Source organism: Trichophyton benhamiae (genome assembly GCF_000151125.1).
Source record: "Trichophyton benhamiae CBS 112371 chromosome Unknown Abenha-F-W-01a06.fp72, whole genome shotgun sequence".
NCBI lineage: Eukaryota > Fungi > Ascomycota > Eurotiomycetes > Onygenales > Arthrodermataceae > Trichophyton > Trichophyton benhamiae.
This window is the reverse complement of record NW_003315105.1, coordinates 12704-36877: the sequence shown is the minus strand read 5'-3', so window position 1 is coordinate 36877 and position 24174 is coordinate 12704. Positions and strand designations below refer to the sequence as shown.

The following is a 24174-nucleotide window of genomic DNA, read 5'->3' as shown; positions in this document are numbered from 1 at the left end:
ATAACCCAATATCCCCAATAGATAGGAGTTTCTTTACGGGGACGGTGGTGAGGATGAAGAGGACGAGGCAAAAGATGAGACTTCATGGAGCTCCTGCGGATGTAGTACCAAAGCTCCTACCCCATATAATTATGCGTTGCCCTCACTTACTAGATGCAAGTTAGACAATCCATAGCATCATGAGACTTGCCTAGAGTGTTTTCTAGATAGAGGGCTAGAGAAGGAGCCAGTGCTTCTTATTTGCATTGCTGATTGAGAGGTCTGCATGTACGGTTAGTACTAACTCTCGCGATTAACTATCTGTGAGGGATTCTACCATAGTTATCGAATAGAAGCAAGGCTTGTTGGGTGGCATAGATCATGGCCAGATGGCCGAATGGCCAAAGGGCTGCTGGAAAAAGAACCTGGAGAATTCTATATTTGCGGTGCTGATGGTCGTGCAAACAATTAGTCAATTAGGGGTAATAGCCAGGAACCATTCATTTCTATCTCTGTTTCGGTATAGGTAAACGTAGTGTCCATGCCACTTAGGGAATGCTATACCGCTGCTTAATGCTTAAAAACGAGGTGCGTCTGGTATTCTCCATCAAGGGTAATCAAGTCAAACATTAAAATCCGCAAAGTTAGACTCCACGTGTTTCACCGTCTTCCAGTTCCTTCATTTTTGCTACTTATATTTGTTGATCAAAATACGGAGTATAGTCTGTCTGTACGAGGGTGATCTTACTTTAGTAATGATGAAGTATTATTTATTAAATCGTTCTATTTTGCTAACCTTCTAGATGAAGGCAGATATCGTAAGTACGTAATGCATATTTTCAACTCGTCAGAACAGATCTGGGTTCATCCTTCTATTCCAACCTCTTAGAATAATCGCATGCCATTGATCACCCTAACACCTAGTTTATGCGGCCTTGCAGTTCTCAGCAGCGAACATCTGGGCGCAAGCGGGCAGTCGGTTGTTGTAGATGTTGTCAACAGCGAAGTACTTGTACTGCTCTTCGCAGTTGGTGGTAAGCACGGGCAAGATGCTGGCCTTCTTTTCCCATAGAGCGGAGACTGCGCTAGACTGGAAGCATCCAAACACCTCCTCCAACGCCTCATTCTCGGAGCCACATAGGTTGACATCGCGGAACTTTCCTCCGGAGCATTCTTGTGCCCCCTGGAACATGGCATCGATTATGTTGATGTAGTATGGAGAGAGAGTAGGGGCTCCCATGGTGGCACATTCATCTTCGAAGAATTTGGTGACGAATGGCTTGATCTGGGACTCGTAGTTGGAGGGGATGAGGTCGCATCCTCTGCCGCAGAATTCCTTCTGGAAAATGGTTCCGACTCTGGCAGCATCAAATGATTGGATGACTGAGGGAAGCTTGAGGCAGGAGAGGGATGGAATAGCAACGACAGTGCTACCAGCCATTGCGATGGCGAGGATGCTTGAAACGGCGAAACGCATATTGATAAGAGCTTGGGTAGAAGATTGTGACTGCGTTGAGGTTTATTCTTCGGCAGTTCAATTTGGTAGATGAAGAGTAGCTTGGTTGAATAAGAAGAGAATTTGAGGCCTTGACGTCCAAATTGGAGGTAATGGACAGCAATTTATACCCTTATCATACCTATTCATATATCTTGCTCCGGTCTCTCCCAATAATTTTTCCGAAGCCTGAGTAGATCCGCGGCCCTCCTTCCAAGCCCACTGGGGTATCATTTGTATCCAAGCCGTTCGGCGAAGTATGATCGCCGCCCATAACGTCTTCAGTCAACTGGCGGGGAACCTGCAGTTCCACAAACTAGAGACAGGGATATCTTTGTTTTCTTGGGGACTGCTCACCCGGGAAACGCGGGAAGTCGCAACTCTACTGGATTCGCCTAAAGGGTAAATTACCCCTTCGCGTATTGAGGAAAATTACTTATTATTTGACAGTGCCTCTATGGCTGATGGTAGATCAATTTTGATATGGTCTGCAGAGTACAGCGCGAATGGCAAGAACGTTTTTTTAGTGGACAGGCACTCTGCAGCATGATCTTCCCATCCAGCCCACAAACTAGGACTCCGAATACGGGTTAGGCGATTGGGGTCTGAATCCGCTTTCCTCGATATTTCTATGTTTGCGGTACCCCCTTGACAGCAGGACATGGTTGACATCTACTCCGTAGACAATTTGTTGTTTGTTAGAGCAGAACAACAACTTGACCAGCACTCAAAACCTTCCAACGGTTTGTTGTCGTGAAGAAAAGGTTGAGGCCAAGCCAAGCTCTCCTGCCAAGGTGGCCAGAGCTTGGAGCTAGCCTTTTTAGGCCTAGTTGGCAAGCTTATGCCGATCATTTGTGGAGAAATTCCGATGAATCGTCACAGGAGATATAAAATGCTACATGTCACACGTCGAAATAGACGGATCGACCGGAAGGTCAACGGGTTTGCTCTGGGCAGGCTTGGAACTATTGAGCATAGTGGTCTCTAAACATGTATACGGTAAGCTTCACAGAGATAATGTGCTTCAAGGATCATGCGGTTGGCTTTAAAGCGCAAAGAAACGAAAAATTTGGCAACAAGAAGGAAAAAGAGGAAAAAAAGTACCTGATACTATTACCCAGCACAAGGTGTCTACGATGAATAACTCGTACTCCGTACTTGGTACGAAATAGGGAGTACGGAGTTTTATTGCAGGCTCGAAGATACATCAATTGACGCAACGGGGCAGCTTCTCTCGCCTAGGGAGGAACTACTTTGGATAGAATGCCATATGATACCCCCATACTGCTGGGATAAGAACAAGGATGATGGACGTGAGCCACTTGAGGTGACTGTTTGATGTCGAGTCCCACGAAGCTCTCAGCTCCCTTGTTGCTCCTGCATACAAATCCACTGTCGCCATTTTCTTCCTCTGCCATCCAAGCACTGCCAGAAACAGATGCCAGTACCTAAACTCTGGCCAATGTATGTCGAGAACTTCAATAACAGTATCTCTATGGCACTGCCAGAGCAGAAAGTCACTTAGCCTGCAGACGCCAGACGTCCGGATTAGAACATCCAAAGGGGGATCATTGCAGATATCCATATTGTTATCAATTGTCTCGGCTGTGATATTTCCCCTTTCCCCGTTTTTTGGCGAGTCGTTATGGTTTCGCACTGTCATTTCTATCGCTCTTGCCATTTCATCGCGAGATGTATAGGAGAAACAAACGTTGAGCGTTCCCTCGTCATAATCCGCGGTCTTCTCGACCAACTTTTTAATAAGTTTCCTGATTTTCTCGGGGAGCAGTTCCAAGCGACCGAGAACCCGAAACCGGATCTTGCGTTTATTGGGAGAGCGAGATAAATACTTTTGTACCCAAATCTCAGATATGTCCATTAAATCGTCCACCTGCTCCTTTGGCCGCTTGAAGTTCTCGATGCTGAATAGATATGCGGTGACGCATTCGACGCCAGTATCAAAGAAAAGATCCAAAATCTAAAGCAGTAAATAAGTCGATGTTCACGCAGGGTGTAGGTAATATTACTTTACATCGTCCAGATTCTTCGCCCCCATCTGATGGCCTCTTTTTACATTAATCTCACTAGATTTGGCCCATCGTCTGTTCCCATCTGCAATAATGGCAATATGTTTGGGAACAGGGCCCTGTTGAGCAATATTCATCAGTAGGTTTAAAACAAATTGTGAACTCCATTGGTTCTGTAGTATCTGAGCCAATGGCATGTTAACAGATAGCAGTTGGGCTGACAGGTAGTAAAAGCGAGTATGTTTGGCTTTTCTAGGTCAAGTTGACCACGACAGCCGGTGGTATTTATTTGTCCGAACGTTCCAAAGCGAAATAGTGGATCCATCAAGCTGCGGGTGATGGCACCCGAGCTGGCGTCCATGGTGGAGTCCTCGGCCCATAGTACAATTTCATGGTAGGGGACGGTCAGCAAAACAAACAAGAAATATACCAATCAAATAACGATATAGATTCGAAGCGAACTTTCTCGCTTCCATGAACACGTATCCGCCCTGGGAATCCTGTGGTATATAGCATATCAGGCGAGCTAGAGGCCGCGGTGATCGTAAGTATGGTTACACGCCATTTCGCATGTATACGCATCACAAAACTAGCAGTCTAATTAGTTAGCTAGTTCGATTATCAACTGGGCAACAGCAACATCTTTTCCACTCGTTTTATGATATCAGCGGCCTCCACGGAGATACCTCGATCTTGACCTTCCCTTGATGAAACTCTTCTGCTTCCTCCAGGACATCGGCCCGGCGGATAGCCAGCTATTATCACAAAAAAGTAGCTATCTTCCAACAGAAAGGCTCAGGGATGCCGTTCCCTAGCAGGCTCAAGCTCCTATTTCGAGCGAGCCGTCCAACATACTGGACAACAACTTTGATATTCTATCTCATCGGACTTTTACAGGCAGGCTCATACCCCCAGTCTGTCCCAGAGACCCTGCTCGCTGTTGCTTTCTCAGCACCCCTGTGTCTAAGTAAGTAAATGTTAGTCATGGTTAAGTTCTCCCAGGCACGTAGTTGACTAGGAAAGTCGTAATGGGCGGAAGTGATATCCACGACTATGAATCAGATATAAAAAACCCTCGGAAGGGTCAGTCCTGGCTAGATGGTCGCTTTGTCGAGAAAGCAGATCATGCCTTTGTCCTAAAGGCCTGCAAAGCTGCGACAATCGGTGTCATTCTATTCGCAATACCCGCGTCTATCCAGATTCCTCAGACCATGGCCTACGTTTTGATAGCCCTTGGTGCTTCGTGGGCATATACCACTCCTCCAATTCGACTCAAAGGACGGCCATTCCTGGACTCAATTTGTGCTGGAACGCTCTATTGGTCAATCTGGGCCAGCGGCTTTTGTTTAAGGGATGGTGAAGGAAGCACTAGCTTACAGGGCTCGAATCCGAGTGTTTGGATTTTCTTCTTCTGCGCCGGCTTGCAGATGTTTACTGCAGTTCTTGATCAGAAGGCAGACTCTGCCGCTAGTATTCGAACAATAGCAACAGCCTGCGGTGAACGGATGGCTGCCTTTTTAACGGCGATAACCTTGTAAGCTCTCCCTTTCCCATTTTACATACTAGATATGGGGAAATGATAAATTGACACTGCTCTGGTTTAGCTTCATAGCAGCCGCCTCAATGGGTTTATGGACAGCTCTAGGCGCTGGTACCTTCGTGCTTTCGCTTCTATCGCTAGGCATTGTTATAGCGCCTGATAAAATAATCCCGGCAGCCTATCACATTGTTCCAGTTCTAGCTACCTTGAGCGTTGGGTGGGGGGTTTATGGGATCTATAATGTCCATCGGGGCCAGCCTATCGTCTGGTGAATAAGAATAATAACGCTAATGCTTCAGTCTCCTCTACGCTCAATACCTAGCGACCCCCGTCACTATTATAATGATAGGGTCCTTATTATTATCAGCTCCTAGCTTATATCGGTGGTCTCAGGTACCTATCAATTATTAACTGGCTTTAAGTATTAACTGACTTCATTGGTAAATATTCATCTGTAGCCACCGGCTGAAGCTAAGTAAACAAGTAAATGCTATAGCTTCCTTTTATTCTTCTCCCTGACGCCATTTAAGCCAACCAACCCACCTCCTGGCTGCCATACGTCTTTAAAAACCCTCAACCTCCCAGCTCCGTCAATAATGATAATACAAGGAAACAAACAGCAAGGGTGCCGTACAAGGAACAAAGGAAGTGTAGAGGTGTAAGAGATCTGCCTGTCGATGAAACTCTGGGTGATTTGATGGGTTAGTACCAAGAGTATGCTTGCTTGAGTATCTGCCATTGTTTCATAACTTAAGAGTGGGGGGGTCATGGGGAGTATTGAAAGATAAAGGAGGTGTAGCATTTTGTATCGCGGATATCAAGAAGAAATAATAGAGCAGGGATTTAGTGTGGTATTGGATCTCGAGGTTGGAGCACGGTGTGTTTCCTATGTTGCAATACACAGACCAGCTCCAGCTCCAAAGGAGAGTTAGGGATAACTTCCGTCACTGTAGCTCTGTGTGGGGGACCATATGTATGGCCTTATTGTCTTCTATAGTGGCTTGAGAGAAATGGACCTTCTTCTCAGCACAGTTAGGCAACCTTGTTAGTTCGGATACAAATGAGTGACCCCAGAATGCACTATCAGAGCCATATTAGCTTTTACAATCTGTAAGAGTAATTGGTGGTTGACTATACGAACCTGGTGTACTTGTTAATATATCTCTCCAACTTGGTATAGTTCAGCTTCCGCTTCTCCGGGCTCATGGTGACGGCTTCTTTGTAAGCTGCAGCCAGCTCCTCGGTATTCCAGGGGTTGATTATCAGGCTGCCATTAAGGCTTTGGGCAGCACCGGCAAATTCTGATAGAATGAGTACACCATTGCGATCCCGCTGAGTAGCAATGTATTCGTATGATACAAGGTTCATTCCATCTCTAGTTGAGGAAACGATGCACACATCAGAGACAGCATATAAAGCAATGAGCTCGTCAAAGTTGACTGATTTATGCAAGAAGTGTATTGGCATAAACTCGACAGTTCCTAGAAGTATTCGTTGGTTAGGCAGCGGTTTGGTAGCCAGCAGTAACTTTTGAGTACGTACCAAATCTCCCGTTTATCCGCCCTACGAGCTCGTTTACGACGGCTCTGAGGTTCTGGTACTCCTCAACATCCTGCCTACTTGGGACAGCAACTTGAACCAGTACAACCTTTCCAATCCACTCCGGATGGTCGGTTAAAAACACTTCAAAGGCATGAAGCTTCTGGGGCACTCCCTTGATGTAGTCTAGCCTGTCCACGCCAACCATCAACTTGACACCCTGAAACTTTTGCTGAAGCGCAGCTATCCGCTTCTGTACTTTTTCCCGCTTTAGTCCCTCTGTGAACTTTTCGGGATCTATACCGATTGGGAATGCTCCGACCGTTACAATCTTCCCAAGGAACTCTACTCCGTTAGGTGTGGTCGGTAGACCCCTGACATATAATAGTTAGCAAGTAACAGTCAAGCTGCGAAGAAGTATAAGAAGAAATGACTAACAGTATTCGCGAGCAACTACTTAGGAAGTGACGGGCGTAGTCGTATGTGTGGAAGCCTATGAGATCACAGTGAAGGACTCCGAGCAAGAGCTCGTTCCTGACAGGCAAGATTCGATATATCTCGCTACTTGGAAACGGCGTATGTAGGAAGAAGCCGATCTTGACATCCTTCTTGCTATCTCCAATCTCTTCCCGCAACATTGAAGGTAGAAGCATCAGGTGGTAGTCATGTACCCACACCAGGTCACCGTCCTTGACATCTCTCGCGATTGCCTGGGCGAACAGTCGGTTTGCTTCCTGGTACGCCTCCCACGCAGACTCGTCGAAGGTAATATCTCCCGGGTGATAGTGGAAAAGAGGCCATAATATCGAGTCTATATCACCCCGCAATCGACTTGTCAGCACATAGTTCGCTACCAGTTCTAAGGCAATATTCTAAATAAAAAAAAAAGGGGGCCATGGTAAAAAAGAAGAGAAATAAGAACGACGAGAGCTTTTTACGCACTGGAGAAGCCGTTGTAGTGTCTATCTGCCAGATCGTTGTCGATAAAGACCGGAACAGCATTATAGTCCTCCTTCAGCTTCTTCTTGAATATATCGACCTCGTCGAACGGCACCTCCAGGCCCGGCCACCCATACCACTGAAACTTCGTTGTCTTGGACAGGCCGCTGAGACCGCTCACGAGACCCCCCGAGGACATGGAGGACTCATATTTGCCCTGGCTAGAGCGGGAGATGGTGATGGGCAGCCGATTTGAGACCAGCAGCAGCCTCGACTCCGCGCCGCTCTCTATTGCCGGCATGGCTGTGTGTGGTTGTGCTGTGGGCGGACTTGGGAGCGTGGGGGGTGGGCTGGTGAAGAAGTTGCTGTGGATGTATCTGTTCACGCGATACCTTGCACTTTCCGGCGGGCAGGGCGAGGTCCAGGGCCGACGGGCAGCGACGGAGACGGGGGCAGAGCAGAACGGTCGAAGCGGGCGATGCTTGGGCGCACTCAACGGGGTTTCGAGGGTCGTGTCAACGCATGGGGGAAGCAGGACGACGGCGGGCAGGCGGGCAGACGGCGCTCTTCTCTCGTCAGGGAGAGCTTGCTTGTCTTCTTCTCACGTCACGGCCCGGAACAGGGCGAGCAGACGAGCCACCTCCGGGGGAGCTAAAAATAAGAGCCGGCGGGGACGAAGCAGGGAAGAAGAAGAAGCAACTTCAGTGACGCCACCAGCTTGGCGGGCAGCAGGACGGCGAGACAGAGCTCGAGGAACGACGGCGGCGAGGACGAGCAGGCGTAAGAGGGACGGGACAGACGGGCTGGCTGGAGCTGGAGATGGTCCTGGGCTGGGACGGTGCCGCAGTAGCGAGCTCGTCTACGAAGCAGGCCAGCTAGATAACTACTGATGCCGGCGAGCAGGACGTCCGGACGACACGACGACGAGGCAGACGACGGCCGACGAAGCTCCTTTTGAGGCTGATATAGGTCAACGATAGGCGCAGTATGCGAGGCAGCAGCAGAGCTAGCTGGTTCTAGCCCGGCAGCGGAGGCAAAGGCTGGTGGTTTAGATACATATATATGCAGGGACACCAGCGTCACCGGCATCAGCGTCACCACGGAGCCAACTGCTCGATATCTGACGGTCCTCGCTACGGCGCATTCCGATGAGCTTGAACAGTCCTTCTGCAGCGCTGGAAATCAGCCCGGGAGTCAGACTTGCACCATTTATTTGCTCCGCTCAAATTGCTCGTATAACTAGATACAGCAAGAAAAAGTCTGCGGGTTTGCTGCTGGGTTTGCTCTCTACGCCTAAATAGCAGTTGCATCAGCACTGCTTGCTTGCTTGCTATCCCCAGTGCTACGTGAGTGACAGGCAGGGCGCCTCGGAGGCAACGGGATGGTTGGTTTCACTTGGGGGTTCGAGATGCGGCTATTTATTTGTTGACGGAAACAGGCGCTTGCTTGCCACCTGGGGATTTTTTTGATTCCATGGTTAGACGTGAAGCAACAGGCTCGCAATGCCCGCCGCCACTGATACATATATACATTGAGATGGGTTGATAGCTAGCTAGCTAGCTAGTGATGGTCCAATTCGTCTCACAAGGCCGCTGTTTTACTGCTACAAGACCATCGGCCCGTTTGTTCATCGGTGGTCACTTTTCCTTCGTGCTCCAGTTTGTTCAGGACCTGTATCACTCCATGCGAAGCAGGAAGATGCAAGCTCTCCGGCACTGCAGCATAGATAACTTTGACCAGCTCAATGGGGGTCCAGCCGGAAGGTTTCGTGTCACCGGGCTGGCTGCTATCGAGCGAACCGTACTTTAACACCCGCAGAATCTCGTCTTCCCTCTGCTGCCGGTGCCGGATGTACTCTGCTATCTTAGACTTGCAGTTCTCAATCACCGGGCCGTGGCCAGGGTATCCTCTGGCATTAACACTGGCTTTACCTCCCATCTTCTCCAGGCTGGCCATATATGTCTTTAACTCTTCAAAGACCGCCGTTCCCTGGCCCAGGACATCTTCAAGTAGACAAAGCAGGTCAGCTACGTAATCGTGTAGCAAAGACAGCTATACTCACTATCACCGGTAAACATGGCTTCCTCCTCCTCCATCAAAAACACAATGTGGTCTCTCGTGTGCCCAGGCGTATGCAGTGCCTTCACTGTTGCTCCCACCACACTAAACACCTGCCCATCTTCAATACCGCATTGCTCCTCGTCTTTCTCTGGATCATGCTTATACACCTGCACATCAGGGCATATCCGTCTCAAGTCCCGTACACCCCCGACATGATCGTGGTGCCAATGTGTTAGCAGAGCGTGGGAAATAGTGGCCCGTTCACTGGTGAGTGTTTGCTGCAACGCCACTGACCACGACGGCTTGCCTTCCCCCGTATCGATGAGGAGGCGTTTAGCTCCACGGCCAAGTAGATAGGTATTTGTTCCTGGTTACGCAGTGTTTGTTGTTGGTTTTTTCTGCACCATGCATCACTGTGACGGCAAGACGGGCGTGCATACCTTGGAGTGTGAACTGGGGAAACGGGTTACTCTACTGGCACCAACTATTGGCGAGTGGACAGACGTACCTTGCCAGGATTTCCCCCTAGAATCCTTATCACAGAGGCACTGAGCCTCTCTACCTCTGCGAGGGGCACCAGTTGCGTTGCCATTAGCCAGTGTAAGCGTGCGTGTTCTCCCCAGCAGATATGATAAATGGGTATCCTGCTTGCCGATTTCAGGGGTATATATATATATCTTAGCAGATGGAATAGATAGATGGAAACTTGTTCTCTTGATATATACCTAGTGTAAGTCCGGATATTCGTCTATCATAATCCTTTTGTGGTTTCTCCCAACGCTGGGGGCTGAAGCGGCTTCAATAACACTTTTACCTCGGCTGAATTACCGTACTTAGTAAGCGCTCGAGTTCAGACGAACGGAGTCGAAGAGTTGAAGAATTGGATGAAAAAAATTGGATGAAAAAAGAAACCTGAATGATTATTCAAGTAGTATATATACACATGCAGGCAAGCAACATGATCTTTGGCTTTTGAGATAAGGTAGGACAAGCAAGTTGGCAAAATGAAAATACAGCCAATGTGCAACTGCTGGTGATTACCTCCACTTCATCATCAATGGGACATGAACAAAAGCATCAGCTCGACAAAAGAGGCGCAAGGGGGTGTATTTAGTACATAGGAAAAAAGAGACAAAAATAGACCACATAGAACCGATAGGCGAAGAAGAACGAAGAAGTGCGGTAAACAGCAAAGGCAATATAAAAATCCCTCTCAATCCTCTATTGGCTGAAAATAAGACAACATTAGACTTAAGTCAAGGGGGAGAGCTGTTTACTGAGCCTTCTTGGCCATGGTGTTCAAGGCGCTTCCGTTCTTGAACCATTCGATCTGGCTCTCGTTGAAGGTGTGGGAGAGCTTGACGTCGAAGGAAGCACCATCCTTGGGGTGGACACGGAGAGTCATTGGCTTGCCAACGGCGAGCTCAGTGCACATCAAGTCAACCATGGCAGTTGGTGGGATGCGGTCGTAGTCAGCGGGATCAGCGAAGGTAAGGGGAAGCATTCCCTGCTTCTTAAGGTTGGTCTCGTGGATACGGGCGAAGGAGCGGGTGATGATGGCCATGCCGCCGAGATGGCGGGGCTGGAGAGCAGCGTGTTCACGGGAAGAACCTTCTCCGTAGTTCCAGTCACCAATGACAACCCATGGGATGCCGCGGGCCTTGTAGGCACGGGCGGTAGCAGGGACGGAGTCATATTCGCCAGTCTCGAAGTTCTTGACGCTGTTGCGCTCACCGTTTTCGGCGTTGACAGCACCGATGAGAAGGTTGTTGGAGATGTTGTCAAGATGGCCACGGTACTTGAGCCAGGGACCGGCCACTATAACGGGGTTAGCAATTTATCTTACAATATTACGGAAGTTGTTACTGAGATCAAGAACACTTACTGGAAATATGGTCAGTGGTGGTCTTGCCCTCACACTTGATGAGAATTGGGATGCCCTTGGCGTCCTTTCCATCCCAAGCCTTGAATGGCTCAAGGATCTGGAGACGGTCACTGCTTGGGCTGACGGCAACGCTGATGGAAGCACGGTCAGCTGGAGGAGCCTGGTAGGTGTCACGGCCTGGGTCGTAGCCATTGGCTGGCAGACCCTCGCCGGTTGGGGGAGCGAGCATGAACTCGTTTCCGTCCTTGTCCTTAAGCTTATCGGTCAATGGGTTAAAGTTGAGGGTACCGGCGATGGTAAGAGCAACAACGAGGTCGGGAGAGGTGACGAAGGCGTGGGTGGCAGGGTTGGCATCGTTACGGCCAGTGAAGTTACGGTTGTAAGAGGAGATGATGGAGTTGGCTTCGTTCTTCTTGACGTCCTTACGATCCCACTGACCAATGCAAGGACCACAGGCGTTGGCAAGGATAACACCGCCGAACTCCTCGAGGGTCTTGAGCTGACCGTCACGCTCGATGGTGGCACGAATCTGCTCAGATCCGGGGGTCACGGTGAAGAGAGACTTGGCCTTGATGCCGTGGTTGAGAGCATCACGGGCAATGGAAGCAGCACGGGACATATCCTCGTAGGAGGAGTTGGTGCAAGATCCGATGAGACCGACCTTGAGTTCAGAGGGCCAGTTGTTTTCCTTAACGGCCTCCTTGAACTTGGAGATGGGGGTAGCAAGGTCAGGGGTGAAAGGACCGTTGATGTGTGGCTCTAGCTCGCTGAGGTTGATTTCGATGAGCTGGTCATACTGGGCGTTCTCGTCAGGGCGGAGTCCCTCGGCGTAGACGCGAGAGAAGTCACCAATGGACTGACGCTTGGTAGCCTTGAGGTAGTCGTACATGCGGTCGTTGAAGGGGAAGACGGAGGTGGTAGCACCAATTTCGGCACCCATGTTACAGATGGTACCCATACCAGTGCAGGAGAGAGAGTTGACACCATCACCGTGGTACTCAATGATGGCACCAGTGCCACCCTTGACGGTGAGAATACCAGCAACCTTGAGGATGATATCTACGCGACAGTTAGATACTGAAGATCAACCTTTTTAAGCTATAGAAAGAAAACCTACCCTTGGGAGCAGTCCAGCCAGACATTTGACCAGTGAGCTTGACACCAATGACGTTGGGGGCCTTCAATTCCCAGGGAAGACCAGCCATGACGTCGACAGCATCAGCACCACCAACACCGATAGCAGCCATACCAAGACCACCACCGTTAGGAGTGTGAGAATCAGTACCGATCATCAAACCACCGGGGAAACAGTAGTTCTCGAGCAAGATCTGGTGGATAATACCGGATCCGGGCTTCCAGAAACCGATGTTGTACTTGGCACAAGAGGTGGACAGGAAATCGTAGACCTCCTTATTGATCTCGTTGGCACGGGCAAGATCCTTGTCACCACCGAGCTGGGCCTCAATCAAGTGGTCACAGTGGACGGTGGCAGGAGTAGCGACTGATGGCATGCCAGCAGACATGAACTGGAGGATGGCCATCTGAGCAGTGGCGTCCTGGCAGGCAACACGGTCTGGGCGGAGCTTAAGGTAGGACTTTCCACGCTCGATCTCCTGACCATGAGGGTCGTCAAGATGGGAGTAGAGAATCTTCTCGGCAAATGTGAGTGGGCGGTTAAGACGAGCGCGCACAATGTCGAGGTTCTCAGCCATTTTCCTATTACCCAATGCGGTTAATATGACGCTCAAGCTAGAATTTCGCCTCCGCGATTCAATGCATACTTGTAGTTGATGTAGTTGCCCTATAGCCGTCAATTAGCCCCTAGCCGCTCCAAACCCTTTTCAATTGAAGTATTTACCTTCTCCCAGTTGGTCATCTCGACCTTCTTGTCAAGGTCAGCGGCAGAGGCAAAACCCCGCGCTCCGAGAAGCTATACAGACACGACTAGCGGTTAGAAAGCGTCACGCTTGAAGCCAGGAACAGGCTGACAACACTTACGAGGCGGGTTTTTGGTGCCTACAAAGAAGATGGTTAGCATTTGGCTGGAATAACGGGCGTGAGGAAGAAGGGTAAAAAAGGACGCACCATGGCACTGGCACGAGCGAGTGTGGTGAGCATGATGAGAGTCGATGTTCCAGCACGACTTAAGAAATCAGGGTAGAGTCATCCACCGTCGAGGCCGCACTCGAACAATGGCGCTGGTTATATAGAGTGGAGTGGTCTGGCGAAGGGAGTTGGTGAAGAGAAAGGAAGAAGAAGGGAAAAAGCAGAAGATGTCGCAGAAGTTGAGGTTTAAAGTAGCCGGGAAGAAGGTCATAACACTGGCCAATCAGCGAGCTGCCAAATTGCTGTTACTAAGGCCAGTTCTGCCGAGGTGCCCGCGCAAGTCACGTGATAAGGGTAACTGCGGAGGCGGAAGAAGCGCAGGAGAAGATGACTAAGCTGAGAGATAAAAAGCTGGGGGAAAAATTTGCTGGTCTGCAGACGCGCTAGACCAAGATAGGCCTAGCGTAGGGCTGGATAGCCAAATCGGACGACGCTGGTTGGCTGGGCTGGTGAGTGGATTCCACGTGATTCGGCGGCGACGGCGGCCGAGTGGTTTACGGGGAAAAACGGTCCGTCATTCTCCGTCAAGGCGTTCACGGGCCACCGTTGCGAAGAGGAAGGGTTCTTCCGATGGCGGGCTCTTTAACTCCGTCGCGTTGCTACCTAGGTTTCCTCTTTGATCCAGCATTTGTCATTTGTAAAGACAGCACACTCGCAGAGTACGTATCCTGTGCCTGAGCAAGCATCAAAAATAACTTGGGCTATTGTTTGATGATGATGGTAGATTGTGGCTGCCTCTTGCTCTGGAAGGTCCAGGTGAATACGAAGCTTCACCAGGGTTTCAACTGTTGCAGATTACCGTCGCTCCCACAGGGGTCACATCTTTGTGTGCCATGATTGACGACCCATAAATCATGATACAAATCTAACCTACAACACATTCAACCTTGTAAGATCCTTAGGATGAAAACGTTCGATGTTTCTGTATCTGTACGGAGTAAACAATAGTCAAACAATGATGTAATACAAACAGATCAAACGCCAAGTGATTATCAAGATGCTTATTAATTAACTTTTTCTCACAACCACGAAAGAAATTTTGTTGCTGATAACGGAGATATCAAGATCGATCAGACCAGCATCAACATATATTCAAATACGTAATTTATATACTACAATAATGGGTTCAATTCGCCGATCAAAGACAAAGCGCCGTACTCGGTATGCTCTACTCTCCGAGTCCGTTCGTTACGTTTGATTCTAATCGCTGTCCAGGGACTACGACCAAGTCGTTGCTGATTTGCGTTCGCGCAAGCACCTCACACAGTACCACAGCACAAAAGATGTCGAGGACCTTCCAGGCCTAGGGAAACATTACTGTGTCGAATGCGCCAAATGGTTTGAGAGTGAATACAACCTTGTCGCTCATAGAAAAGGAAAGAATCACAAGCGAAGGTCGGGCACTCTCCCTGGTTTGAACTGCTTGTACAGGGCATGGGCTAACATGTTCTTGATAGACTACGAATGCTTTTACATGAACCCCATACACAGAAGACAGCAGAGGCGGCCATTGGACTCGGAGTAGACAATGGAACGAAGTCAACCGATAGCAACGTCGCAATGGAGATTGAGACCGATGTGTGATGTATTCGTTTCTAGTAACAAAGCTGAGAACGACCGAATTAATTCGTTAGTTATTGGATATGGCCCGCATGGATGAATTGAACATGCGGTGGTTGACCCCCGTACGCGCGGACAGCAATTACCCGCTCGCGGGGTTGACGGAAAGGGAGTTGGCGGCGCAGGTGAAATGAAATACGACGGAGTCGATTGCAGCCCCTATCTCCCAACTAACTGAGTGAAAACGGGAAAATATACCCTTTCAACAGGCCTTGAACAGGGAGGTATATTGAGGGCTACTTCTGGATGGATATAATCTTAAATTTAAAGGGGAAATGATGGGTTCTATATCTATATTGCTGCCATAGCTTGTCTTTCATTGAATACCTTCATCATCCATTCATATATTGCCCACTACAAAGGAGGCTATGGTCAGCTCTCAATATGAGTGTTGTGGAGCGAAGAAAGCTTACCTGGACAGCGTTCACCCCAAAGGCTCGTAGGCTACATACCCCTAGCCCTCTATAAAACACCCGTAATCCGTCGGTCCTGTATGCTTCTTTACTTATTTCCCATGCATCGAGTACCCTGTGCCTTTCATGAAGCTTTCCTAGCAGTGACCCTCTCTCAACGGTAGTCGCTGATGTAAAGGATTTCTGGGTTTGCAGTCTTGTCTTAATGACATCCAGAGGAAATACAGATGCCCAAGTCACTATACCAGCTATTCCACCACATATGAGCGTTTTCAATGCCTTCTCGTGCGCTGTTTCATCATTCCGCGAGGCCATGCGCTTGCATAGCTCGTATGACCAGAAACTACGCTGTTAGCATCCCCGGCGACTTGCATCCAGTGGAACAGAAAGTGGACATACTAGAATCCATATCCCACTGCATCTCTCACGCTTGTAATGCCTCCACCAAAATACAGCCCCTTCACTCCATTACTTCGAACAATACTCTTAGCAACTTCCCATGAGGATACTGCTTCGGCACCAGTGCCTCTATGCATCTGAGCTCGACATTTCACGAGCTCCGTAGGTGAGGAAACCAGCCAGCTAACCATCCCTCCAACTGCCCCAGCAACCCATATTTGACCTAGGGTAGCCTCTAGGGGCTCTGTGGGGTTCTGCACTCGTGGTTCCAAAGTTGTCAAGCTGCGGTTGTAGCTAGTGAATAGTAGGGCGTTCAAGGCGCCATATGTTAGGACTGGAGCCGCGGCACCTATATGGAAATTGTTAGAGGATGTATTCCAAGACGTACATGGGGTACAGGTGCTGTACCTCGAACTAACGAGCTTTTCGATTCAAACTGACGGGAGTAGAATGCATTCGATCCCCTTATTCCAGCTGAATTAGCTTGGAGACGCACTTTGATTACATCAAGCGGGTTGCCAATGACTATCCCCACGGCTCCGCTGAGGTACCCAGCCCAGAAATCCGCAGACATTGATGCATTTCTCTACCAATAACAGCCTATTCACACGAATATCTACAACTTCGCAATGTATTCCGGGGAGTGAGATTATAATAGTAGCCCACTTAGTGGGATGTGATGGTGGGGGATAAGATGCCGAGGTTAAATTTGCGTCACGTGGAGCCGCGCCGATTTGGTGATTTGACGCGTTGAACTATCTTTAGAAACCAAACAAACGCGTTCGAACGTCGACTTCATAACGACAACGACAAGGCAGCCATTTGGTCTATCACAGCTTTTTTTGGACGATTTGATGTACGTATCACTACTCTGAGATTAATGACTGACAAATGACTTACACTGTGTTTGTAGGCATCGACCCAAGTCTTCCGTCGCTGGATCGACGCCTTCCAAAACTGGCCGCCTCTACACCGTTGGCCCCCAGGCTTCACAGGCTCTTTCAAAACCTTTCAAATGCCCCGGTTCAGAAGCCCGTCGAACATCTGATAAGCCTGCCCGCAAGCTCCGTAAAGTGAACTATGCAGGCGCAGATTGTAGTGCCGAGGATGATGGCGCCAAACCATGGACAAATGAGGACAGACTTGCCCTCGCAAACCGTGACGCCAACCGCTTCCCAGTATTCAAAGTTAAAGATAAAGAAACCACCTTCCGCCAACGGTTTCACGTTCCTTTGATCGACAAGTCGAGTGGTAACTACAGTTCTGGTCGTGCTGCCCCGACTCTGGGAATGCGTTGTGGTGCTACTTTCGTCGTTAAACCTCTACATGATCCCAGCGGAGAGTTTGCAATCGTACTTTATGACCCAACTATCGATGATAAACCGGATGACAAGGATGAAAGCAAAGACACTGCTGGAAACAAGGAGGGTGAAGAGGTCGAGCAAAAGAAGTTGAATCAGCCACTAGTGCATAAAAGCCTTGCGGAAATATTGGGGATCAAGAAGAATGTTGACGAAAGACCCAAAGTACCCGTCGTTATTGATCCGAGGCTTGCAAAGATTTTACGACCACATCAGATTGAGGGTGTAAAGGTATGTTTTTTTGGCTTGCAAAGTAATCGTTAACGTGTGTTCCTTGCCTTGCCTAACCCCTGTAGTTTCTATATCGATGTACGACCGGACTTGTTGATAAAAATGCCCATGGATGCATCATGGCAGACGGTATGGGGCTCGGTAAAACAGTAAGTTTTCTATTCGCTACGCTTTCCGTATTAAGCTGACATCTGTAGTTGCAATGTATCACGTTGATGTGGACCTTACTTAAACAATCGCCTGAGGCGGGTAAACCTACAGTCCAAAAGGCGGTTATTGCATGTCCAGCTACGCTAGTAGGCAACTGGGCAAATGAACTAGGTATGTTCGCAAAATTCCGCCTTTACGTATTATATTCTAAAAATTTTAGTGAAATGGCTGGGCAAGGACGCTATAAACCCCTTTGTGATCGATGGGAAAGCTTCAAAGACGGAACTAACATCCCAGCTAAGGCAATGGGCAATTGCTTCTGGTCGATCCGTTGTCAGGCCTGTGTTGATTGTTTCGTATGAAACACTGCGAATGAATTCAGATGAACTTCGGGATACCCAAATTGGGCTTCTTCTCTGCGACGAAGGGCATCGGCTAAAGAATGCTGACAGTCAAACTTATGTAGCACTGAACAAGCTCAACGTCCAGAAACGCGTCATCCTTTCTGGAACTCCAATTCAAAACGACTTGTCTGAATACTTCAGTCTTCTCGACTTTGCGAACCCGGGTATACTAGGGTCACGAAGCGAATTCCACAAGACATATGAAATTCCCATTCTCCGTGGCCGTGATGCAGATGGGACTGATGAGCAGCAGAAGAAAGGCAATGAGCGTCTTGCTGAACTTCTTAATCTCGTTAATAAGTTCATTATTCGAAGGAGCAATGACCTTTTGTCCAAATACCTCCCCGTCAAGTATGAGCACGTTGTATTTTGCAATCTTGCTCCATTCCAGCTGGATCTATACAACCACTTCATCCAGAGTCCTGAAATCAAGAGTCTCCTTCGTGGTAAAGGAAGTCAGCCTTTGAAGGCAATTGGTATTTTGAAAAAGCTTTGCAATCACCCCGATCTTTTGAAGCTCTCAGAAGATCTACCAGGATGCGAGCAATATTTCCCCGAAGATATGACGGTATCCAATGGCCGCAGAGGGGACCGTGAAGTTAAGACTTGGTACTCTGGTAAAATGATGGTCTTGGATCGAATGCTTGCACGTATCCGACAGGATACTAATGATAAGATCGTCCTGATCAGCAATTACACGCAGACATTGGACCTTTTTGAGCGTCTGTGCCGAGCTCGTGCGTATGGCTGTATACGCCTTGACGGAACTATGGGTGTTAAGAAACGGTCAAAGCTAGTCGATAAATTTAATGACCCGAACGGAGAAGAGTTTGTCTTCCTGCTCTCCAGTAAGGCAGGCGGATGCGGCATCAACTTGGTTGGAGCAAACCGGTTGGTACTCTTTGATCCCGATTGGAATCCTGCCGCCGACCAACAGGCATTGGCTCGAGTGTGGCGTGATGGCCAGTCAAAGGACTGTTTTGTTTACCGATTCATTGCCACTGGCACGATTGAGGAGAAGATCTTTCAACGTCAATCACACAAGCAATCTCTATCATCATGCGTGGTTGATTCAGCCGAGGACGTCGAGCGCCACTTCAGTCTCGACTCACTTCGAGAACTCTTCCAGTTTAAGCCAGGTACGACCAGTGACACACATGATACATTCAAGTGTAAACGCTGCAGGCCGGATGGGACACAGCATATCAAGGCACCTGCAATGCTGTACGGCGACACGAGTTCCTGGAACCATTTTGTCAACACAGGCGAGAAGGGCCCTATGAACCGGATCCAGGATTTATTGTTACGCCAGGAAACGAGCGAGCAAGCAGTCAGCGCAGTCTTCCAGTATATCAGCCATTAATTGGAGTATTCATTGCTATTTCGATAGAGGTCAGCGTTTATGTATAGCTGGAGCGAAAGCTTGAGATAATTCTTTTATATGCCACATGATTAATGTAATATTCAGAAACGAGGTCTAGAATATATCAAACTCATTTATTCATCCGTTTGCTCTTATAGCTATGCGCCCTGAGCTAATGCCTGGGATGTCGTCATTAACTCCATTAGTGTCTTGGTTATATCGACGACGTTCTGCTAGTTACACCTCAGATTCTCTGCTACACAAACCGTCAGGAGACGCTAGATGCCAGTGGGTTCTAGAGCTTCTCCTTCTGCTTCAAAATCCAGCCAGCCTGCTCAGTAGCAGTAACAGTCTACAGCCAGTATCCACCTGCATTGATAAGCGGCAGTCTCCATCGCCCGTTCGTTGTTAGTTATTCACCGCCGCAGCCAAGTTCCGGAGCATCACAGCAATTGGCTGCTCTCCCGCCGCCATTCAACTCCCATCGATACCAGCACCAATCCGTCATGAATCGATAGCAGCATGCGAACAGCGTCTTCCTTTAGATATACTTAGCCGAATCATCTCCTATACGCACGGCCATGGCGACGATATACATGGACCCGTCCATCCAGCGGTTGCTGAACGATAAGCTTTACGATAAGAGGAAACAGGGTGCTTTGGAGTAGGCCACTTTACTGAACCCCCCGTCATCGACAGAAGAGAGCTGAGTGATGAGCTAACGGAATACTTTACCCTCCGTGCAGACTCGAGAAGACGATCAGGGAATCTATCGCAAGAGGGGATAGTACAAAGATAAAAGGAATAATTGACCAGCTATGTCATGAATACGCCTATGCCGTGCACCAGCCCCATGCGAGAAATGGAGGCCTAATAGGCCTGGCAGCAGCAGCTATTGCCTTGGGATCTGTGAGTGACTCCAGTGCGGATGGGTGTACAAATGGTAAAGACAATAGCGGTTAACTGTGGGTTAGGATGAGGTTGCGCCCTTCTTGAAGGATATTGTGCCCCCGGTATTAGCTTGCTTCACGGGTCAGGATGCCCGAGTCAGATATTATGCCTGTGAAAGCATGTATAATATCGCAAAAGTGGCCAAGGGGGAGATATTACTCTACTTCAACGATATATTTGATGCTCTGTGCAAGGTTAGTCCCTGTTACCCAGGATGTCACTTATCGCTGCATTGACGGCATGCTAACTCTACGAGTATAAAGCTAGCATCGGATTCAGAACTGTCGGTGAAGAACGGCGCAGAGCTTCTCGATCGATTGATAAAAGACATCGTTGCTGAATCTGCAGCGTCTTATGTTTCTGCGTTAGAGGCCTCACGCCCGGACATATCAGACGAAGAGGATGGAAAAGACGTGGACGAGCTTGAGGACATACCCACGGCATTTTCACTTGCAAAGTTCATTCCTCTGCTTCAAGACAGGATCTATGTTCAAAACCCTTTTGCTCGGAATTTCCTAGTCTCCTGGCTTACATTATTGGACACAATACCCGATCTTGAGCTTGTTACTTACCTGCCAGCATTCTTAGGAGGCTTGTTCAAATTTCTAAGTGATACAAATCGGGATGTGCATACTGCTACCCAAGGGCTTCTGGAAAGGTTTCTCAATGAGATAAAACGAATAGCAAGAGTTAAAAAAGGCATTGCCGAAAGTCGTCGTGACCATGAGAGCGGACAGTCGAAGATATCTGCCAGTGATAGTAAGAGTGTCGACTCCGAATTGAGCATTTCGCATGCTGTGAGTGACAATGCCATTGCGGACTCCGAGTCTGCTACTGCGAATGACGACCATCTTAACAACCCATATGGTGACTGGGTGCCAGGTCAGGATGTTCATGTTGACCACTCGAGGATACTGGAAATTTTAGTCAATTTTGTCGATACAAACTCTGGTAAGCACCCTTACTTATCCTTATATTATGTTTTATCCAACTACTTACAGTTCTTTGCCGGCGTTACAGAGGATGAAATCCAGTTAACCGCACTTCGTTGGATTGATAGTTTCTTCGAAATCAGTCCTGCAGACATGCTGCAATTTGTTCCAAGGCTCTTGTCACAAGTACTTCCAACTCTGTCAAGCGGCTCAGATGAAGTACGGCAAGCAGCCAACCGTGTCAATAACTCTCTTATGCAGCATATTGTCTCTCTGACCGAAGATGCGCCTCAAAATGAGCCACCCAAGACATCTCCTCCCCTTGCGGCTGTCCAAGCTAGTGGTAAGGAAGGGGAGGGCCGCCGAACACCCACTCCTGTTACAAGACAGGCGTCGATAGCGTCCAGCGATACACGCAAACAAACATCACGGCCGGCATCCAGGACGGAGCCAGCTCCTGCACTAGCATCTCAACCATCAGAGCAAGCCTCGGAGCAGACATCAGACCTAGACTATGCTGCTGCAGTTAATGCTCTGACTCTTCAGTTTCTGAATGAAAATGAAGCCACAAGAGTTGCTGCATTGGCATGGCTCATAATGCTTCACCGAAAAGCCCCCCGGAAAGTTCTTGCTTTCCATGACGGAACCTTTCCTGCACTCCTTAAAACACTATCAGACCCGGCAGAAGCTGTTGTCACCCGAGACTTACAGCTTCTATCCCAGATATCTCGAAATAGCGAAGATAGTTATTTCGCATCATTCATGGTGGATCTCCTCCAATTATTTTCGACGGATAGGAAACTCCTTGAAGGTCGTGGTAATCTCATCATCCGGCAACTTTGTATGAATCTGAGTCCAGAAAGAATATATCGAACACTGGCAGACTGTCTCGAGAAGGAAGAGGTAAGGCCTCCATTTTCTCCATTCAATGTAAGATATGTTAAATGCTAATGTTACTCTAGGACATCGAGTTTGCCAGTATTATGATCCAGAATCTCAATAACAACCTCATAACCGCTCCCGAACTTGCCGACCTCAGGAAACGGCTAAGAAATCTAGAAACCAAAGTAAGCCATTTTGAGCTTATAGTTCGGTGTCACTCAATTTTAACACGCCTTTCTTTAGGATGGTCAAATGTTTTTCGTTGCGCTCTTTAGGTCATGGTGTCACAACTCTGTAGCCACATTTTCCTTGTGTTTGCTTGCTCAAGCTTATGAACAAGCATATAACCTTTTGCAGATATTGTGAGTCTTCAAGCGTCTCCACTCTGCGATTGGCCTATACTAACCCCTTTTACTTTCCAGCGCTGAGTTAGAAATGACGGTCAACATGTTGATTCAAATAGACAAACTGGTTCAGCTACTTGAATCGCCCGTGTTTACCTGTAAGAGAACCCCTAGAGCTCCAGAGGTAGAAGTGTCACTAACCCCGTAAAGACCTTCGTCTGCAACTTCTCGAGCCTGATAAATATCCATATTTATATAAATGCCTGTACGGCCTTTTAATGCTGCTCCCACAGAGCTCCGCATTTGCAGCACTGAAGAATCGCCTCAATAGTGTCAGTAATATTGGATTGCTGTATGCTGGAATGCGGCCGTAAGTAAATCCACATTAGAAGGCGTATTGCAGCTCCACGCTAATTAGTATATAGGCCAACTTTGACTGGATCGACAAGCACCGGGCCGTATGAACGGTCCGGACGACTTAAGTCCCGCGAGGAGAGCGTCATCCGATGGGCTGATCTGCTCGAAAAATTTAAGAGCGTCCAGGAGCGATCGAGAAGATCTCAACGCAGATCCCAGAGAGATCTTGAAATAGACAGGAACGGGATATCAACTTCAACCATGGCCACAGCATCGCTTCCACTGTATGAGCCAAATAGCAGTGGTATCGACAGGACGCTTTCCGACATTCCGGTCGGCGCCCTCGGAATCGGAAATGGTGCCCGACGTGCAGGAGCTCAGGGCGATTCTCTCGGGACCCAAAAGGGCGGATCGACGGCGAAATCAAAGACGCCTCTTGGTACATTTGGTCGGTTGAGCGGAATTGGGCAAAGGAAATCAAAGAAGTGATGGAGGATAGACACGCAACCAGTACTCAGAGACTACACACGGTCTTTCATAGTTGGCCGACGTTTACAGTTTACATATTCTTTTAATGAACCCTGTTAACACTAATAAACCAGCCGTCTCACATTAAAGATCACCTTCCTAGATTTCTGCGCGCCGAGCATGTTTCATCTTAATCCGTGGATCGCCATCAATCCTACGACAAGGGATAACTAGTTAAGGTCACGAAAGGAAAATTTCCACAATCCTAGCGAAGATATAGATAGAAGCAACCGTAAAATTAATGTGATCTACTTGTGTTTTTGATGGATTGCCACATAGTAGCCTATTTGCTTCCCTGCCAATTACCCCTTTCCCTTGTTTACCTGGAGCTGTAAATAACCACTGCACCCTTGGCCGATTCAAATTGTTGTGCATCGACATGGGGGAAGTACATGCCACTCATATATATATCCGCTTGAAACCTCTATCCCATGTCGCTTTTGAGGGCCAGCAGAAGGAAAACACGGGCCCCTCGTCTTCGGACGAGCAGGTCCATGGACAGCCGCAGCTGAGCTCAGTACGGGGGTATGAAGGAGCAGAAAGCTCGTACTTTTATACCTGGTACTCTTCTCCATACAATGCGGTACAAACACAGATGCCGCTTCCAAGTATAGTGCCTTGTCAGGAAGTAAAAAAGGGGGTGGGCATCAGCTAGATAAGTATATGCA

At 48.4% G+C, this 24174-nt stretch overlaps 8 protein-coding genes across 8 annotated transcripts; 3 read left to right on the top strand and 5 right to left on the bottom strand.

Moving 5' to 3' along the window:
- Positions 1 to 904: 904 nt before the first annotated feature.
- ARB_07446 (uncharacterized protein) lies at positions 905 to 1456 on the bottom strand (the record flags this gene model as incomplete). Its single annotated transcript, XM_003014095.1, has 1 exon — positions 905 to 1456. The coding sequence occupies one exon, from the start codon at positions 1454 to 1456 to the stop codon at positions 905 to 907; it is 552 nt and encodes a 183-aa protein (XP_003014141.1).
- A 1267-nt stretch (positions 1457 to 2723) lies between these two features.
- On the bottom strand, positions 2724 to 3698 carry ARB_07445 (uncharacterized protein; the record flags this gene model as incomplete). The annotated part of the gene is made up of 2 exons (XM_003014094.1): positions 2724 to 3452; positions 3507 to 3698. The coding sequence occupies 2 exons, from the start codon at positions 3696 to 3698 to the stop codon at positions 2724 to 2726; spliced, it is 921 nt and encodes a 306-aa protein (XP_003014140.1).
- An 831-nt stretch (positions 3699 to 4529) lies between these two features.
- On the top strand, positions 4530 to 5039 carry ARB_07444 (uncharacterized protein; the record flags this gene model as incomplete). Its single annotated transcript, XM_003014093.1, has 1 exon — positions 4530 to 5039. One exon carries the CDS (start codon positions 4530 to 4532, stop codon positions 5037 to 5039), a length of 510 nt encoding a protein of 169 aa, XP_003014139.1.
- A 946-nt stretch (positions 5040 to 5985) lies between these two features.
- ARB_07443 (alpha,alpha-trehalose-phosphate synthase subunit, putative) lies at positions 5986 to 7820 on the bottom strand (the record flags this gene model as incomplete). Its single annotated transcript, XM_003014092.1, has 5 exons — positions 5986 to 6121; positions 6183 to 6522; positions 6584 to 6877; positions 7038 to 7391; positions 7523 to 7820. The coding sequence occupies 5 exons, from the start codon at positions 7818 to 7820 to the stop codon at positions 5986 to 5988; spliced, it is 1422 nt and encodes a 473-aa protein (XP_003014138.1).
- A 1280-nt stretch (positions 7821 to 9100) lies between these two features.
- ARB_07442 (uncharacterized protein) lies at positions 9101 to 10632 on the bottom strand (the record flags this gene model as incomplete). The annotated part of the gene is made up of 5 exons (XM_003014091.1): positions 9101 to 9546; positions 9582 to 9947; positions 10089 to 10305; positions 10441 to 10492; positions 10622 to 10632. The coding sequence occupies 5 exons, from the start codon at positions 10630 to 10632 to the stop codon at positions 9101 to 9103; spliced, it is 1092 nt and encodes a 363-aa protein (XP_003014137.1).
- Positions 10633 to 10853: 221 nt separating this feature from the next.
- On the bottom strand, positions 10854 to 13583 carry ARB_07441 (uncharacterized protein; the record flags this gene model as incomplete). The annotated part of the gene is made up of 6 exons (XM_003014090.1): positions 10854 to 11398; positions 11466 to 12524; positions 12583 to 13181; positions 13247 to 13266; positions 13324 to 13395; positions 13551 to 13583. 6 exons carry the CDS (start codon positions 13581 to 13583, stop codon positions 10854 to 10856), a joined length of 2328 nt encoding a protein of 775 aa, XP_003014136.1.
- A 3049-nt stretch (positions 13584 to 16632) lies between these two features.
- ARB_07440 (uncharacterized protein) lies at positions 16633 to 19512 on the top strand (the record flags this gene model as incomplete). Its single annotated transcript, XM_003014089.1, has 5 exons — positions 16633 to 16646; positions 16769 to 16859; positions 16999 to 17595; positions 17793 to 17916; positions 17966 to 19512. The coding sequence occupies 5 exons, from the start codon at positions 16633 to 16635 to the stop codon at positions 19510 to 19512; spliced, it is 2373 nt and encodes a 790-aa protein (XP_003014135.1).
- Positions 19513 to 20582: 1070 nt separating this feature from the next.
- On the top strand, positions 20583 to 23467 carry ARB_07439 (uncharacterized protein; the record flags this gene model as incomplete). Its single annotated transcript, XM_003014088.1, has 7 exons — positions 20583 to 20657; positions 20727 to 22325; positions 22358 to 22462; positions 22521 to 22639; positions 22700 to 22779; positions 22832 to 22991; positions 23047 to 23467. 7 exons carry the CDS (start codon positions 20583 to 20585, stop codon positions 23465 to 23467), a joined length of 2559 nt encoding a protein of 852 aa, XP_003014134.1.
- Positions 23468 to 24174: the final 707 nt, after the last annotated feature.